This window comes from Numenius arquata, chromosome 1 (genome assembly GCF_964106895.1).
Source record: "Numenius arquata chromosome 1, bNumArq3.hap1.1, whole genome shotgun sequence".
NCBI classification, from domain to species: domain Eukaryota; kingdom Metazoa; phylum Chordata; class Aves; order Charadriiformes; family Scolopacidae; genus Numenius; species Numenius arquata.
Genome location: NC_133576.1, coordinates 9238966 through 9259111, shown reverse-complemented (window position 1 = coordinate 9259111; position 20146 = coordinate 9238966). Strand labels below are relative to the sequence as shown.

The 20146-nt window shown below is 39.8% G+C and overlaps 1 gene segment (V, D, J or C); it reads right to left on the bottom strand.

Moving 5' to 3' along the window:
• Positions 1-2117: 2117 nt before the first annotated feature.
• Positions 2118-20146, bottom strand: part of LOC141471929 (T-cell receptor beta-2 chain C region-like) — a 41988-nt gene continuing 23959 nt past the window's right edge. The window contains 4 exon segments of the C gene segment in view: positions 2118-2238; positions 11009-11026; positions 11419-11754; positions 14556-14619. Coding sequence covers positions 2118-2238; positions 11009-11026; positions 11419-11754; positions 14556-14619 — 539 coding nt within the window.

Here is a 20146-nt window from a genome sequence, read left to right as displayed (position 1 = left end):
GCCCATTTTCAAAAAGGGAAAAAAGGAAGACTCAGAGAACTACAGGACAGTCAGTCTCACCTCTGTGCCTTGCAAAGTCACGGATCAGATCCTTCTGGAAACCACGCTAAGACACATGAAAAACAAGGAATTGATTGGTGACAGCCAACATGGCTTCAAGAAGGCAAATCCCACCCAAGAAATTTGATGACCTTCTATGATTAGAAGGGGGGGTTACAGCATTAGTGGATAAGAGTAGAGCAACAGATGTCATCTACCTGGACTTAGGCAAAGCATTTGACACTGTCCTGCATACATCCTGTTCATGAATTGCAGAGATACGTGTTTGATGGATGCACCACTCGGTGGATAAGGAACTGGCTGGATTGCCACACACAAAGAATTGAGGTCAACATCTTGATGTCCAAGTGGAAACCACCGATGAGTGGTATTCCTCAGGGTCAGTACTGGGACAGGTGCTGTCTAACATCTTTTCGGTACATGGACAATGGGACTGATTGTACCCTCAGCAAGTTTGACAGCAACACCAAACTTTGTGGAGCAGTGGACATGTTGGAGGGAAAGGACGTCATTCAGAGGGAACTTGACAGGCTTGAGAGGTGGGCCCATGCAGACCTTATGAAATTCATAAAGGCCAAGTGCAAGGTCCTGCATGTGGGTTGGGGCAATCCCAAACACAAATAGAGGCTGGGCAGAGAATGGATTGAGAGCAGCACTGAGGAGAAGGACTTGGGGGTGTTGGTGAATGAGAAGCTCAATGTGAGCCAGCAATGATCTCTTGCAGCACAGAAAGCCAAGTATATCCCGGGCGGCATCAAAAGAAGCATGGCCAGTGGATTGAGGGAGATGATTCTACCCTTCTACTCCACTCTGGTGAGACCCCACCTGGAGTGCTGCATCCAGCTTTGGAGTCCTCAGCACAAGAAGGACATGGACCTGTTTGAACAGGTCCAGAGGAGAGCTAGGGAGGTGATCAGAGGGCTGGAGGACCTCTCCTAGGAGGACAGGCTGAGAGAGCTGGGGTTGTTTACCCTGGAGAAGCAAAGGCTCTGGGGAGACCATATTGCAGCCTTCCAGCATCTGAAGGGGGCCTACAAGAAAGCTGGAGAGGGACTTCTTACAAGGGCATGTAGTGATCGGACTAGAGGTAATGGCTTCAAATGGGAAGAGGGTAGATTTAGATTAGTTATTAGGAAGAAATTATTTACTGTGAGGGTGGTGAAGCAGTGGAACAGGTTGCCCAGAGAAGTTGTGGGTGCCCCATCCCTGGAAGTGTTCAAGACCAGGCTGGATGGGGCTTTGAGCAACCTGCTCTAGTGGAGGTGTCTCTGCCCATGGCAGGGGGGTTGGAACTCAATGATCTATAAGGTCCCTTCCAACTCTAACCATTCTATGGGTCTGTGAAGATAAACTCTGATTAGACATATAGAAAAAATACTTCCTCTTGAGGGTGCTTCAGCACTGGAACAGATGTCTCAGAGAGCTTGTCAAGTCTCTGTTCTTGAAGATATTCAGAAATCACCTGGATTGAGAGACCTCCAGAAGTCCTCTCACATCAAAATTTTTCTACAAGTGTATGATTTCTATCATCTTCCTTTGCTGTTTTGAGATACCTAGAAAAAACATGGGGGTTTTTGTTGTTGCTTTTGTTTTTTTAATTTGTAAAAGCAGGCCAGCAACTCCCCCAAACCCGCAAGTCTTTTGTTTTTTGTGTTTTGCACAACAGAAACAGCAGCTGCACATGCAAAACCCATCTGCAGACTTCAGTAACGAGAAGATTGTGTGATAACATGAGACAAAAAACCCACCAGCTTTCATAAGGCCCATATGTGTCACTATTTCTGTCCAACTGTAATACAGTGAACAAAGAGCTGCACCCTGTGCCGCATCCTGTGAGGCTGGGGTGGTGTTGTGGTAAGAAGGGCTGATGCGTTATCAGAACATGTTTTTTTGAGTATATGTCAAACCGCATCCTGTTTTGCCAAAATTCAACTTCTGTTCCCTTAAAGAGATATTTTCAAGCACATTTTGACACATCATCTGCTCTGATGCTGAGGTACTGTTTTCTGCTGAGACTTTCAGAGATATTCCCCCTGCTGTAGAAAACCTTGGCTATGCTAGACAGAAGCTCTATTAAGCATTAGCTCTCCTCCCATCACAAACATCCCATACAAAACACTCTTAAAATCAGCATGATGTACACAAACTTCCCAGCTGTAGCACTTCTCTGATAGTTTTCTGAGTCAAGGTTTTTCTGAAATTTCTTGGCTTATTTCACCTCAATCTCTCCTCCTTATCCTACAGTTTTAAAAATTAAGATAAAGAAGCACACAAATCGACCACCCCCCAAAATTATAACCTACAAAATCTTTAACCTACAGGGTTTCCCAAAAAAGGCAAGAGTGAATGTGTTTTATTATTTAGCAAAAAAATAGTGGTCCATGTTTTCTTACCTAAGTTAGTCATCTTAGTTCCTGTCACAAAATGTTGCTCATATCCAGAGCACAAAGATACAATAGAGTAATAAATCCCACACCCCACATACCTATTGAGCAAAATAGGTATTGAAATTGCGAAGGCTTGATTCTGCACTGCTAATACCATTTCCACTCTGCTTGAGGAAAAATATATATGCTAGAACCCTGGTGTCTTCTCTTGGTGCCAATAATGACACTAAGTTTATTAGCCTATGAAAAGAAGCAAATGGTACTTGAACTGTATTTCTCATGCCAGTGTCATAGGACTTGTGAGCTTCATAATTTCTATTAAAACTATCTCTTATTTTTAATTTGCATAAACTCATGGCAATGCAGAAAATAATTGAGATCAGAAAAAAAAAAAACAGGGCTAAATGCTAGACAATAATTCCTCTTGCCAAAAGTCTGTTTGTCTGTTTGAAAATATGAATGTTTGAGTTTTGTGGTTCTATATGTGCATTATGTATGAATTTTTCCCCTGCTACAGAAACATTCTTTGATATAACCTCTTTAATTCTGATTCTTCCTATTTATCTTTTCTTACACCCTCATTGGATGACTTTACAGAATTATGTCCCACATCAGCATTTATAATTTTTCCTGATTTTCTTTCTCGGACTCATCTCCTTCCCCACTCTTTCTCTTTACCTATCTGTCTGCTAGGAACCCAGTGTATACATCTGAAATCTGAATAGCCAGACAGCATTGCAGACACTTAGAGATGTCATGGTAAAAATAACTGATTCTAAATAGTGCATAAGAAACCAGACTGAAACTGAAAATGGAGAGTGGAATTTTGACTCTAATGAAATTAGTGGAAGCTTTATCACTAGTTTCAATAAATCTAACATTTGGTTTTCTATTTTCACTTTCCAGATCCAGTGTTATAGTTCAGTGTCAACACTAGGTTGCCTGCACCTAACTTTGGAAAAATGGCATTTTTCCTTAAAACAGTATCTGGATCCTGCTTTCTGAAAGTGTAAATGTCAATTAGGAAAAATATAGATGATATCACACTACCTACAACTGCAAACTGGTTTTCTTCAGCTATATATAAATTTTTACCAGACCCAGACCACAGTAGGTTTGTTCACTCATGCACCAGTACACGTTGGCATCACAATGGCCATCTGGTTACCGGTTAAAGTGCTGTGTTGCCTGACTCCTTTCCCTCTATCTTCTCCTGGAGAATCCCAGAGAGGATCACTGGATTGTACTGATTTAGGTTCCATCAAAAATCCCCTTTCTTTTTATTCCGGAATCTTAAAGGAACTCTCTGATGCCATATTTCTTTCTTACATAGAACTGTTTAGTTGTACCACTCATCCAAGATGTAGATTGTCTGCTCCGAAACACCTATAGCTTCTTCCCCACTCACTTTGACCAAGCTGTGCCATAACCACTTTGAAAGTCTATGTGTGAGAACAAGAGAACAAGATTGATCTTTTTTTTTTTTACTGGCTTGAAAAATGCAGCCATTTTTACCAAATGTCCCTGTAGATTATGTTTTTCTTATTGTGTTCCAGAGTTGGAATTGGCAGAGCACAGCTTCACAGTGTAATATCAAAACTACTCACACCTGTCCTGGACTGCGTGGTAAGGTGGTGGACTAGGTGGTAAGCCTACAAATACCATTTTTTTTGCAGAGTAGTAGCCAAGGGTGTGCTGAAAAGAAGGTATATCAGTCTGTCTTAACAGTACTTGGTTATTAAATATTCTGCATTTTTTTCTAATAATTATTTGGATCACAGCCTAAAAACAACCCCTGATTTCTCTGCCATTAATAAAGCACTTAATTGTCTGGTGCTGTAGTTTGACATCAGTATCGTCACAATTTTTAGGAATCATGATAAATGTTGTAAGATCCGATCTCTTTCATTTAGACCCACTTTCGCTTTCTTTCGCTCCAGCCTCCACATCTTTTGCTAATTCCTTATGAGTTCCTCTATACCCTTCCCAGTTCTACTTCTTCTGCCTTTTTCTTTTTCATGGACACACATTCCATTTGGATATGACAGTGGGAGATAGATTGTAGGAATAAGGGGGAATCGTAATGGCTAGTTTGTTCTGTAGGCAATTTAATTTTGAGGAAAAGACTTGGTCAGTCACACAGTTCATCTCAGCGAACACTGAGTGTCTAGGAGTTCCACATTGCAGAGTTAGCATATATTCTTCCAGGATACACTTATCTGACTTGAGGTCTCGTCTTTAGTCTTGTCTCATCCTTCTCACTCCCTTCAGTTTATTCCATTAAGCTTGCTTGCTTACTAGCTTTCTCCACAGTTTTATTAATCTAACAAATTAACACCAAATTGTCCTATCACAGGGGAAATTTAATAACAATAATTCAGTTCATTAATTTGTCCCCTTCTTCTTCATGGTCCCTATTATCTCCCTCTTTCTTGACCTGTCTTTCCTGAAACACAATTGCCAGCCTTCTTAGACAAGCTCTGCTGACTCAAACCTTCCACTGCACTTTTTTTTTTTTTTGATCTAGAACAGTGAGCCACGTTCCTTTTTCAAAATACAGTATTACTGCTGACCTTCATATAAAAATTGTTTGAAGTGTAATAACACAGCCTGATATTTGCCCTCATAACTTACTTAACTCTTCAGAATTTTGATTCACCTAATTAGAAATCCCTTACGCATGCGCTTTCCTTCCTATAATTCACACATTGATCAGGTGCTTAACCCACAAAATTTCTCCTCTCCCATAATTAATATTCTGTCTGCTTCAAGTGATGAGGAAGCCAAAACTAGATGTCCTTTTCAATGTCAAGTTTTATCATAGCCACTAGAAAGATTTCATACTATACACATTTCTTGGGAGATGCTGCTTCAGATATGTAAATGCTGGCTTGCACAGGAAGGTCAGTACCTCTGGCATGTGCTAACAAAAAAGTTTATCAAGGAGGGTGAAAGAGAATTGACAGATGCTCTCAATTTTGCTGTCAGCCTCTACTTACACGCAGTTTACTCACTGAGGTCTGTTGTCTGCAGTTAAGAGGGAAACTATAAGAAAACAGTACATATCTGTTGTAATAGTGTTAAGATTTTAAAGGGTTGATGAAAAAAAAGCCTCCATCAACTCCTCTCTTACCCCTCTCTCCTCCCCGTCTTCTGTGATCTAGGAAATTTTGGACACAGGAGTTCGCCAGCTGGGAGAAGTAGGCAGCTGTTTATTTTCTGTTCTCAGGACTCTGGGACCCTGGTTTGTGCCAACAGATAATTGTCCCCTATTCCATGTCACACTTGGCACAGAACTTGATCACCAACCAGTTTTGCTTCCTTCACTTCAGATTATATCCTTTCCTCCTTTTTTTTCAAGTGCTATTTCTCAAGTATAGTAGTCCTTTGCTTGGATTGTCAGACAGCAGCTCCTTGTCATCAATCAAACTCCTCCTCATAAAATACATAATTAGAGTTCTAATTTATCCCTTAATCTACCATTCAATTCCTGAATAGGGTATTAGTGCCTTGATCTGCAACTTATTTCCAGCTTATGAGTTTTTCTTCAAGAATCAAAACATCTTCTTTCTTCTAAGACTCATACCTGACTCATACCCGATTCATACCCTGTCTGTGTTTCTCTTTGGGTTTTTTTCGCTTCTTCTGTATCTTTGTCTATTTCCTCAAATCTTTCAAAAGCAAAAATGACCTACATAGTCTTTTACAATCAGGAAAAATGTGGCAACACTTATTTATGAAAATAACATTTGTAACTGTAAGACTGATCACCTCTGTCACTGATATACAGAGTAACTTAAACATGATTAAAATAGAAAATATAGGTATAAAAAGAAGTAATTAAAAATCAAATTTTTTTCTGGCTTTCCTTTGCTTTATTTCAAACATACTTTGTAAACAACATTTTCTCAATTGTAACAGTCAGCTTGGTCCCTCCTCCAAACTGCAGTAGCTCAGTGTGAGCACAGATAAAAAGTATTTCTAAAATTGCTAAAATCTTAACCATCCAAATGGCTAATATTGTTATTCTGTGTTGTCTGGGTTTGTGTAAAGGAGAAATCAACTCAAATTTTCTCCCTTAGTGGGGAAGCAAATGTTAAGACTTTATGTGAATTATTGAAGGACATTAAATTGTTTAGTTGAGGATATCAAAAAGTGCTCCTTTTGTTCACACCTTGTGATTTGAGACCCATAAAGGTAGTTTTGCAAAACACAGTCTCTAAGAAGAGTAGTTCTTTTTGTTTGAAACAGCCATGAAACTACATAAGTAATAGTTGTAATCAAAATACCAAATAAATCTCTTTGTTCAATATGATATTTTCTCCTGTTCTGAAGTGTTTTGAGGAGATTAAAGAAGCAGGAAAAATTACTCCATTTTGTATGATTGTACCCATCTTTCCTCTAGCAGTAAGATATACTTTTTTTTTTTTCCTGATAATTACATTAAAAAGGATATGCCAGGTTCCCCTCAAATCTATTATCCTTTTCAAACAAACAAATGCATTGACTGACAGGTGACTTTTTAATCTATTTACGGAATTTTTCTTCACTACCACAATGAGCCTGTTGCTGTTAGCAAGCTAACCTCGAGTAAGAACACAGTGAGAGAAAAAGCAGCTACCATGCCGTTCCTGAAAGGGTGTCACTTCTTATCTGGAAGGTGTTCCCAGCAGGCATACAAACACATACACAATACAAATGCACATATACACACAGCCAGCCACATACATCAATACAGACAGAAACGCTCATGCAAACACAGATAGCACTAACAGACCTGAGGGTATGAGCTGCTGGTAGAGACCCCCTCACTCACAGATACAAAACCTCATACACACCTTTGCACATGCACACACGCTGGATCCCAGTAACTGACCTTAGACACTGAGTCTACCCAGCAACTGGCCCCGAGCTGCATGGTCCTCCAGTTACCTCACACACCTACACGCACACTGGGATCCATGCCTATACACTGTGGGTCTCCCAGAAACTAGCCTTAGACATGCAGTCTGCTTGCTAGCTGGCCCTGGTAGTGGAGCCCACAAGCCTCTGAAGCCTACAGCCCCACTCCAGTTGTTGGTACATGGTATGGATGAACCTCCTACTCTTCTCTTAAAAGATGTTATTCCTATAAGGATTGTCAGTGAATGCTCTTTAATGCAAGTCCTTTATGATATTACACATCACGGGAAGTTGTGTTGTAGGACATTATTGCTACAAAAGACCAAATTAAAGAACAACAACTCATGTTTCTTGAATGGAAAATAGGCTAAAACTTTATTCCTAATTCAACGAGCTGGGTTCTCAGTCTCTGAGCATTAAGGTGTCTGTTTAAAACATACAGTACTATACAATACGATATAATACAATATAATATGATATAGAAGTAGAGAGAAAACCCAGCAGTGATTACAACAAAGTGGAGAGAACAAGAGGGGGACAGAGAATCACCAAGAAATAATATTCAGAAGTTTTTAGGCAGATGCATGGATCGTTTGCTGTGGAAAGGTAGAAAGTATAATTTGCTGTGTTCCTGCTGATATGATGAAGAGGACTCTTCATTTATTCTCTGTACCACTTGCCACCAGCCTAATTGAAAACAAAAGAGAACACATAAATAAAATAAAAAAAAGGAACAAATAAAATAATTTAGGAAATAGTACACCATATCTATCACTGTCCCAACTGTTGTGTGTCCTAAGAGCATTAATAGTAATACCATGTTGTATCTCCATGCTTTCTCCCCTTTTCGTACCAAGGAAGTGTCTTAACCTGTACAAATTATTTACTTACATACAGAACGAATATCTTTATACACAACTTTGTGTATTAGATGACTAATCTGGTGGCCTTCCATAATGGAGTGACTGCATCAGTTGACAAGGGAACAGCTACAGACATCATCTATGTGACCGTCTCTAAGGCCTTTGATACAGTCCCCCACAGCATTCTTGCTGCTGAATTGGAGAGACATTGATTTAATGGATGGACTGTTACATGGGTAAGGAATTGGCTAGATGACCATGGCCAAAGAGTTACAGTCAATGGCTCAATATCTAAGTGGAAACCAGTAACAAGTGGTTTCCCTCAAGGGTATATACTGGGATTGATACCATTTAATACCTTCACCAATGTATCATTAATAGTGGGATTGAATGCACCCTCATCAAGTTTGTGGATGACACCAAGCTGAGTGGCACAGATGTGCTTGAGGGAAGGGATGCCATTCAGAGGGACCTGAACAGGCTTGAGGAGTGGGTCCATACGTAAATCATAAAGTTCAACAAGGCCTTGTGCAAGGTTCTGCACCTCAGTTGGGACAATCACTAGGATCATTGCAGACTGGAGGATGAATGGCTTAAGAGCAGCTGTGTGGAGAAGGACTTTGGGATACTGGTGGATGAAAAATTGTACGTCAGCCGACCATGTGCACTTGCAACCCATACAGCCAATTGTATCCTGGGCTACATAAAAAGAAGCGCAGCCAGCAGATCAAGGGAGGTGATTCTGCCCCACTACTCTTCTCTCATGTGACCCCACCTGGAGTACTGTGTCCAGTTCTGGGGGGCCCCAGCACAAGAGAGACATGGACATGTTAGAGCAGGTCCAGAAGAGGGCCACAAAAATGTTCAGAGGCATGGAACACCTCTCCTGTGAAGAAAGGCTCAGAGTTGGGGTTGTTCAGCCGGGAGAAGAGAAGGCTCCAGGGACACCTTCTTGTGGCCTTTCAATATACAAGGGGGCTTATAAGAAAGACTGAGACGTTTTACCAAGGCTTGAAGTGACAGGACTAAAGGGCAATGATTTTAAGCTGAAAGAAGGTAGATTTAGATTAGATATAAGGAAGACATTTGTTATGATGAGGGTGGTGAGACAATGGAGCAGGTTGCCCAGAGAAGTTTTACATGCCCCATCATTGCAAATATTCAAGGTCAGGTTGGATGGGCCTTTGAGTAACCTGGTCTAGTGAAAGATGTCCCTGCTTATGGCAGGGGTGTTGGACCAGATGATCTTTAAAGGTCCCAAACCATTCTGTGATTCTATGGTTGTGAACCAGTAAAGTACAAACCTGCTCACTCTTAGCATCCTTGAAAAAGGACACAAACCCATAATTGAGATTGTGTTCACGTTCACCTGCAACTCTACCACGTCACTTTTCAGAAACACATCCCAGTCTTGCTTTTAAAGGAACAAGTGCTGAAGATTCCACTGCTCTCACTGGGAATATCTTTCAGCCATATGAGAAACTTACTGATAAAAAGTTTTTCCTGGTAGTTAGTTAAACTTCTCCTATTTGTTCAGATTTATCCCATTGTTCTTTGTAAATCTTTGTTCAGATTTATCCCATGTATCACCTCAAAAACCCTGCTTATTACTTTTACTGCAGGCGTGAGTCCCTTTTCAAAGCTTACTGAAAAGTATGATATATCTGATATTTCCCTTCTTTACTTTCTGGAGAGGTTGTCACTAACTCTCATCTTTTTCCATGTGTTTAAAGCATAATTTGAGAAAGAATTTCTCTGATAGATAGCATTGATTTTATTTGAGTTCTGGAAAAACAATAATAGTAAACTCATCACTTATGATGTTTCAAACTAGCCTGCGTAAAGCGTAGCAAAGCACATGGAGAACAACCCCACTGCTGAGAACAGATTTGGTCTGTATCCACTGATCCTTATACTAGCGAGTAAGCTCAACCTTCAAGTGGCACACTAGCCTACCTTGGTTGTCCACACCAGACTGCTCACCAAAACTGCATAAAGCAAGGCTTTGCCACAGAGGATCAGGTAAGTGAGCTTCAGGGAGTTTCCGTACCACAGGTAGGACTCTGCAAATCAAACATCATTTGTGTATTAAATCATCATCATCATCATCACGAGAGACTAGAGGTAATGTAGCTTTAATCAAATATAAACCCTTGAAATCTTTAGCTAAGCGACACAGAGGAACTAGATCCAAATGCATGGCTTGGTTGACACAAGATAGCAGGGAATAGGAAAGAACACTGTGATTCAAAGAACCAAAAGAGACAGGAAGTCTAGAAAAGACAGAAGTTGTCTTTATGCTAAGAAAGTATGTCGTGATTGGGAATGCTTAACCATTGTGTTGCCACATTTACTGAGAACTAGGCAGTTCATGTGAATCCCCTTTTAGGAGCTCAAACTGAATCACAAGACATGGACATTTTTCACTTGGGTATGTATGAATTTTTACTTTTATGGCTGAGCAAGTAGCTTCCCAACAGAAGGCAGTGTTAAGGACTAGGGGAGATGATAAAAAGAGAAAATTAAACTCTATAGGAAGGTTTCATAATATCTTCTGTTATTTCAAAAGGGAATCATAAAGAAGAGTTAAAAATCCAAAACACAGCTACGTATAGCATGCACATACAACTCTTCTGAAGTATTTTTCTTTTTTTTTTTTTTAATCTAACATACAAATCCCTTTGATGGGGAAGTACAAGTTATTCTTGTAGTAGAACTCTCACACACCTTGTACTTAGCATCAGTAAAACTAGAATTAAAATACATAGATATTTGCCTGTGAGAACACACACATACCTTCTGTGACTGCACAACCTGAAAGACAAAAATGAACTGGTCACATTTCGGTGCAAGCAGAACACAAATTTTAGAAGTTTCAATTTACAATATACTGCCTGATTTGTTTTCCTATACTACGTATTTTATTATACTACACATTTTACTGTATAACAGAGATTTCTCAGTGAAAATCTGAAGATACCTTTGAAAAAGTATAGATGTATAATGATAATGTAGATACAGAGGCCCAGGAATATGAAGGAATATGCCCAGGAATATGTAAATACCTACATATTTACATACATATTTGTGCCATAACAACACCCTGTATGGAAGTTGTACATAGATGTGTTTCACATTACAACCCACACCCTTTTGATTTGTGAGTTCTGTTTTGTACAGTATGGTGATACGCATTTTTTACTCACCAGCATCACCGTAGATTAATTTGTGTATCGAATCCAGTGTTCCATTCTTAAAAAAATTTGCAACACACTCAAAACGGTTGAAAGGGTTAAACCATTCCTGGGCTGAGATCCTCAGTCGGCTGGTCAATGAGTAGGTACTCCCATTCCGTGTGGAAAACTCATCTGTCCCCACCCCTTCTGTCCTCTTAGCACCATTCACCTTCCAGAACAGATTCAGGTGGTCAGGGTAAAAACCAGAGGCCAGACACACCAATGTGGCCTTGCTCTTCTGTTGGATTTCTTGCTTTGATGGGGAAAAGATGGCCACAGCTGGAGGTATGATTTCATCATCCTTCCCTGAAATGGAAAGCAACATGGCCCAGAGCCTCCTTGACTGTCTTCAGTCAGAAACCCCTTAGAATTGTGCTGTATTTGTGCTGGGTGACTCCTGATATATATGGCCCTTTAACAGCTGTCTATTAGATGATTAATATCTGTTAGGCAAGTAAACACCAGGAAAGTTACAGCATTTGTCTTCGCTTGTTACACATGAACATAAAAGGTCTGGCTACAGAAATGCATGAGTGAATTTCTGGTATTATCTGTCAGAAGAATAGGAAAGCTGAAAAGAAGCTGAGCAAACAGGTATGCAGAAAAGTACCCAGGAGTACTATAATGCCTGTATTTGTAATATTGTACTAATAGATAAGAGTCTGTATTAGCATGCACAAGCATCTTCAACTGACTGCATTATATTCCTGGATACGTAGTAAGACATGACAGTTATTGCAGTGTTCAGTACTACACTGCCATGTGATACCCTACTTGGACCCCCCCATCTAAGAGGTGACTTGAGAAGAAGGAGCTAATCTTTCTCACTGTCTGAAGTGAAGAACACTTTTGGTATGTGATTTGAATCTGCCTGGGACAATTTTTACTTTAAGTCTTACCTTGCCATCCTTTTTTTAAGACTATGAAATATCTCCTCATGTTATTTATCATTTAGGTTATCCTGGGTATGAGAAACTCTCATCCTAGACTACATATCTTCCGAAAATCATGCAAGATTCTATACAATCACAAAACAAAAGTTGTCCCTGTCTGAAAGTGTTTAATACCTACATATCAGGCTAAAGACAGCAGACTTCTACAGTCAAAAACATGTACAAAGCAACAATGAGATGTTACTCAGAAGCTAGGCAGAGACCCTAAAAGCCACCTTTTTTTTTTTCCCCCATATACTTTATTAGAGTGCCTTTTTACTTGTCTAGCGTGATAAACCCACCAGGTCTGAGGGGTGCACGTGGAAACAGAAAGACAGAGAGAACTATGGAATCAAAGATAAAACTTTTACTTTTTCTCAATGTGAAGGCACTGTAAATTCTAGATGTTCTTCCTAATCATTTCATCCTTTCTGGAGTGGAAAAAATTAGCAGAATTAGCAGGAACTTATATCTTGCATAGATCTTGACCCTTAAGCCCTAGTGTTTGCTTTCAACCGCTAGCCTTAATCATGACTGTCATTGCTTACTCTACGAAGATCCCTGGGGTGCTTCTGTGAGTTCAGACTTCAGAAGAAGTAACTAGAGAGTAATAGAAATAATTCCCTAGGTTTGGCACTGCTGTGCTTTCCTTCCAGTGGATATGAGGAGAGGTTGATCGCTTTTACTGCTCCCTTCTAGTACTTGGCTTTATTAAATTTTTTCCTATCCTAAAAGTATCTCTGACACAAGTTCATTTGCTCATAGACTAAATGGCTACCGAGTAAAGACATGGAAACAGATAGGGAGGGCACAAAAGAAAACTGAGAGAGATTTAACTAAACCAAAAAAAAAAAAGCAAAGAGGAATGCAGGTGAAAAAGGCAGGCAGAAAGAACAAGAAAACTACTGGAAAGACAAAGAGAGCCAGAGAACGAGCATGCTTGAAATGGAATAAGGAGACTGGTCAAGCAAGAACAGAGACAATCACAAAAACCTGTTATCAACAGCCCATTCTGCTCTGATCTTCCTCAGTGTTCACGGCAGACACTGGCACAACGCTTAATCATTTCCATGCATAAACTCACGCATTCCCCTGTCACACATTCCCCACCACCTAAGAGAAAAAGTACCACAATTCTTCCGTCCCTATCATGGCAAGGTCAGTTTCATGTTTTCTTCTTATCTTTCACTCCTACTCTCATTTTAAAAACATTTGTGTATATGCTACCTATCATCAATGCAAAGGAATTTTTCAAGTGTCTTCCACATTGAACACCTGGATTAATCACAGCTACTTACCTATAACTCTGAGCACAGTGCCAGCTCCAAAGGTAAGTTGCGCATTAAAAAGCACAGCTGTACACAGTCAGACTACAACCCACAGTGCCATTATGCTCTTCCTGCCAGCTATTTAATTCCTTAAAATGGTACTGCTTAAAGGAGCAAGAAATACCTGTGTGTATTTCTACAGTTTACTATCATATATGGCATGAGCAGATGGAAAAGGTTATTTTGAGTTGTGATTCCAAAATGCCTTTATATAGGTGATGTTAAATCCTTTCCCAGGAGGGGAGAAGGCAGAGAAAGCAAATGGGGGAAAAGATAGAGGAGAAGAGTGCACTGAGAGAAAAAGAATACAGTCCTTTTTGAGAATTAGAAATTGTGAAAAGGACTATTAGAGGAAGCTGGTGTCCCAAAACAACTTTAGGCAGCCTGTCCACCATCTGTGAAGAGGAGAGCAAAGTACCAGCAAGACTACTCTTTCCTTGCCTGATTCAGCAGACACAAGAATCCAGACTCTACCTCTGAAATGTTGCTTTTGATCGTTACATAGATGAACTGCAAAAATTTGCAGACCAAAGAAGGATCTTTCATTCCCAACCTCTAGAATGTTTTCTTGGAGAACGGGAGGAAACAGAATTATTTTTTCCTTTCTCCCCTCATGAAGTTCCCAATAAGGGAAGACAAAAACAACAGACACAAGAATCTCAAAATTCATACCTGCAAATCCTACACTTCTATATCAGCACATCTCATTTTAATAAGCAACCAATAAAGTATTAATCCCATCCTCATGGCCGCATGAAAAATTATCATTATTATGCTGTTAACAAAGAATGCTCTTGTTCCCTAAAGCAGTGTCACATATATCATGGAGATCTGACTTTTGTCTTACCTACGACCGTGAGTTTTGTCCCGCTGCCAAAGTCGAGCTTTTGATTATTCACATTGTTTTGGAGCTGCAGGAAAACCTCTCCTCTACTCTCAGTCCTCTGAGCCCAACCTGTGGACTAACCCTCCCCTCATGCAGTACCAGCAAAAGAAGTAACACAAAGTACATTAATTTATGGTCCCTTAAAAAAAATTAAAAAAAAAGTCTTTAAGGGAACACCACCACATCTGTGTGTATAAACAGGTGAGATCAATCTCAGCAATACCTCTTCCAGAGCCCTTTTTATTCAGGCTTAGGTGAACTGGTTGTTGCAGCTTTCACCATTTCTGTAGACGACATTTATATATTTATCTAGGTGTACTATTAGAAAATATTTCCCATATGCAAACAGAGTAATTTTCTTTCCTTATTTTCAACTAAACAGCCTTTTTTCCTTAATTTCATTTCCTTTCAACATCATGAATATTCTTCTCTTGTAAAAAAAATGTCTTTTTTTTTTTTTTACTTACAAAATAACTCGTATTATATAACACAAGAGCCTGGTTCGCTCTCCCCATTGTAGCAGTTCCTAAATATCACTCCCTTTCTCCTTTCCTGGAAGGAAGTATCTCCTTTTATTCTCTCTGGTCTCTTAGCTATGATTATTAAAGTTAGCTGCATAATTTTCTACAGTCAATGAGCGATCACCAGCTCAGGCACTTCAGATTCACGCTGGATTTCAAAAAATTTGCTGATCGCTGAATTTTTCCTATGGACATTGAATTCTATCGCTTGTAAGCATTTTACTCTGCTGAGGAACAGTGTGGTACAAAAGCCTGGGGCATTAATTCTTCTGACTCCAGGAGCAATACATGAGAAGATCACTATCATTTTTCAGAGTCTTAGAAGCAGCCTTGTTTCCCCTTGGATTTGGAGAGAGTTCAAATCCAGAAGTGTAGCCCAGAGAGAACCATTCCCTGAGAGCTACTTTTTTTTGAAATGAATCACATATTCTGTTTCTGTGGTTCTCAGCGGCCTTTTAGCATCTACTCTGAAATAGTGATTCTGTTGTCCTAAATGATATTTTTATTAACATCCTGGTGAGTCTGTTTTGTGGAAAGAAACTTGCTGTGCTGTGGATAGTTGTCTTCTACATCAACAAGCAATTAAACTGCAGAGAGCCGTTAGTACTGCTTATGATAAAGTTCAGTTTTTATTTGTGGCTTCTGTTTTGTAAACTAAAAATGCTAGTACACTTATTTGCCTTTCCCATTTATCTGAGATAACATATGCTTTAGTTTACCCTGGAAAGATCCAAAGCAATTTAAGTTTGTAGAGTCTTGATTTTGTTTTCTAGACCTGTCGAAAGTGTAACTGTAACTCAGTTCTTTCCAGACAGATAGCCTTTCATTGACTTGTCCTTAATCACCTGTAGCCCCAGGAGAACTAGCATTATGGAGAACAGCTATACTTTTGGGGAATAGTGATTTTCACACATGTCAATTTATTAAGACAATATACTTATGTGCATATCTTTTAACCCATTCCTCATCCTAATTCTTTCTACAGAAAACTTTTTATTCACCCAAATGCATTCATTCAGTACTCCAAAGTGAAATGTGTGTCCCTACCTAGAGTACTAAACTTATTCTATTCTCCAAAGTACACTGGGTTACTAGCACATCAGGAAAGCACCAGTTTAATAATGAAAGGTAGAGTAAGGTTAAAGTGGAGTTCTCTAAAGAAAAGACCTGGGATTTGAAGCGATTTAAGAGAGAAAACAAAAATTTCTTACCCATTACTGTAAGTTTTGTACCGTCGCCGAAAATCATATTATTGGTATCACAGTGACAAAGTGTTGTATCATAAGCTAAGAAAAAGGATGCCCTGCAATTGACTTAAGGAAAAAGAAGCTTAAGCAATGTTTATTGTATCTGGAATCCCAAAGATCCCTCAGTCTCTGTCTGAAGGGCTTTGGCAGAAAAATCAGCTTGAAACCCCATTGTATAATCTGTAGCATTTATAGAAGCATTTCCCAGAGTTTTTTGATACTTATTTTTACTGTCTACATTTCACCTTGAGTTGTTTTACAACCTTTCTCTAGTCTCTATGTTATCTCATTGATATTACCTGCTATTCTCATTTTGCAGCTATAGAAACCATGCAGACGTACCCAAAGTGGTAGTGGTCTAGAAATACAATTCCTCTACAACTACAGCTTCCTTACTGTCAGTTTTGTACTCTAAGCATTGTGAAGCCTTCCTTTCAGTAACTTGTGGAGTTAATAATAAAATAATACTTGCTTTGTCGTTGTCATAGTCACATGCATTTTCATAGAGGTGGTTCACATTTGTGGCACTGTACTAAAAGAAATCCATTTGTTTTCCCTTCAATGGCAGGCCATCCATCTGGAATAGTCTTTCAGGATCCCATTCAGTTTTCTGATAGGTTAAAAGTAATCCACGCACAGAGAGTCCAGAAGAATGAGTTGGCTGGTCTCAGACAAACCCTTGATATCCATTAGGAAGAACTGCAGTGGGACTGTGTGGAGAAGGATTAGAGAAAACCTTTATGCTCACAGGCATGAGTCAGTCAGTGGACACTGGAGGCTTATTAAGAGAAAAAACCCCAACACATTTTATACAGTGTATCTGAGAGATACCTGCTACATGTCAGAATTGTTTTTCTAACCCTTTTATCACACAAGAACCATTTTGTGGTCTATTGTAAACATTATCACATCAGAAAAAAAAATACTAATTCTCTGCTTCAGGTACTCTGATAGGTTTTAGGTGCCTTTTCAGTCAACCTGGTTTGCTGAAAATCATTTCAATGTCTCAGAATCTCCTGGCATGTTTTCCAGAGAGAGCAGGCTCAGATCTCAGATCATGAAAATAAGTCCTAGCATACTACGTCTGTCAAGAAAAAACAAGACAGAACATGCCTGCTGTGCTGCAGAATTCTCTGTAGCTTCCTTAACACACTCTCCCACAAGGGTTATGTACGTATGGGTTTTTGTAAAGGCTTCCTGGGAAATGTATCATTGTGGGCTACCTGTCCCCACAATGATAGAACCTCGTACAAAAACAATCCTACCCATGATTCAGCCCTCCCATTTTGTCACCCAGTCATGAAAGATTTCCATGGGAGCCACAGACCACATCCTTCCTCTGCCATTGCTGTTTCTGTGTGATAGTCCAATTACCTCTTAGTGTAAGCATTATCTCTTAATTTCTAATCCCAACATTTTTCTCCTATAGACAAAAAAGTAATATATATTTTTTCTTTTATTAGCTGGTTTCAAACGCAGCTATTTTTCACTTGGTAACTTCGTGCCAGTGTTCATGCTGCTTTACTTCCCGCAGTTTTTTCTTCTGTCCCAGGATGATAAACAGGCCTCAAGCCCACAGTAAATGGCTTGCATTGAGAGTGGTTTGCCCACTACAGACTGGTGTTTCTGTTTGTAGTCTGGCCTGATTGTGAATATCCTCTTTGGTCTGTGCTGCTCTTCTTAACAGTTGCTCTGCAAGGGAGGGAGGTAGGATGCTGAGCTCTTAAGTTTGTGTTCCTCTGACTGCCCTGTTACAGGCAGCAGAAGTATAAGCTCCTCCCAGGTGCCTGTGACCCTGACTATGAAAAGGCTTCATCTAGGAGTAAGAGCGTGCCTTCATTTTTTTGAAGACTCTCTGAAGGGGGTGGGGACTGGCAGTGACAAGTAACAGGATACTTCTGTCTCCCTCCCTTAAACACATCTAAATGGAGACACAAAACTGTATTTTCTTCCCCTGTAGGTTTGTCCATGTATGATGCAACTCTCAAGAGGGAAAAATCTGTGCCAATGAGACGGTGTGTACCAGCAGACACTGAGGCAATACAGGAAAAGACAGGCACATGAACAAACCAGTTTATGTTTGGGGTGTACGCAGCCCATTCTGGCCTAGTCTTCTCACATAAAAAGTCAGCATATAGTCAGCAACACGACCAAGTGCCTGCAGTAGGCACGTTGTTCATATTGCTCTTTAATATTGCTCTTTCACTTCAGTCTGTCTTGCTATAAAAAATAGGCTGTAAGTACAGAATACAATTCTTCGAAACAAGATAATTTTACTAGGAAAATCAGAAATTACTTTCTCTTGTTTTCAGATATCACAGAAGTACCCATAATTTCTGATACACCCTGTTCAGCTGGGAATACCTCTTAGTGTCCCAGGGAAGAGGATGAGAAACATAGGATAAGCTGAATTAGTTAAGACCAAGATATAGGACTATAGAAGGTAATATATCGGAGGGGTGATCTCAGGTGTCCCTACAGTATCCTATCTTCTACAACAGCAAAAATGTGTGCTTAAGTCACTAGTTATGGGGATGACTTCACATATTTGTCTTTGTTTAGATTGAATTCTTTTTAAAAATACATTTAGGATTTTATTTGTCTGGCTCTGCCTAAATAGTAACACTAATAGTGAGATATTAGTTTCTTGCCTGGGTCTTAGTCTGCCTCTGATCTCAGCACTGTTTTTTCAGGGTCTAAAACCATTCTACTGAAATTCATTGAAGATTACCCTGTCTCCTTCTCCAGTCTACAGATCCATTAGTGTCCTTACTGTCGCTAACAGACTGTTTCCCATATGGTGTCTTTCATTTAAAAACAAGCAAATCACCTCTGTAATAATTTTGAAAGAGTATTTCTATGCAGTGCTAACACCTCCTCAGGGCATGTTCATAAAGCAATTTCCAAGACATGCCAGCAGAGACCAGTCTTGTCCCACTTGAATGTTCATCTGTAACCTGTCAAAATGAAAGGCCTTGTAGGCCATGAATTCACATGAGTGAAAGGAAGAGAAGAGAGGAAAGACAGTTCCTTGATTTTTTATTTCCATGTCTGTCCTGGGAGCCTGCATGGGCCAAGCTGTGTAAAACTTCAGACAACAAGGAAAGATGAGAATATGCAAGCAAGAGACATGTAGGTCTGTATTTTCTAACAATGGTATCGTTTTAGTGGGGGAAGTTCACAGGAAGGTAGTGATCGTATCACATCAGTCATGGATTATTCTTTGGAGTTTGCAGAAGAAGCAGCTACAAAGAAGCAGGCAGAACTACAGAGACACCCTGAGATTTACAGATTTCTTTTAGGGACACTAGGAAGTTCTTTTCATAAACATTCAGTACTTTTGACCACAAACCCCTAAAATTAAGCAACAGCCCCATTTCAGGGTGCGTCTGTTTAATGAAAAGATAAGATGGTGGAAGGAGAGGATGCATAAAATCACATCCTGTGGAGGGTTGACTGGCTGACTCCCAGGTACCCACCAAGCCCCTCTATCACTCTCCCTCCTCAGCAGGATGGGGGATGAGGGGGGAGAAAATAAGATGAAAAAGAACTCATGAGTCAAGATAAAGGCAGTTTACTAAAGAAAAAGCAAAGGCAGTGTGTAGAAGCAAAGGAAAACAAAAAGATTTATTCTCTACTTCCCATCAGCAGGATGTTCAACCATTTCCTGGGAAATACACACAGCAGTTGCTCCAGCAGGCAAATGCCTTAATAATGAATGTCCCCCTCCTCCTCCTTTCTCTTAGCGTTTCATTGCTAAGCATGACATCATATGTTATGGAAT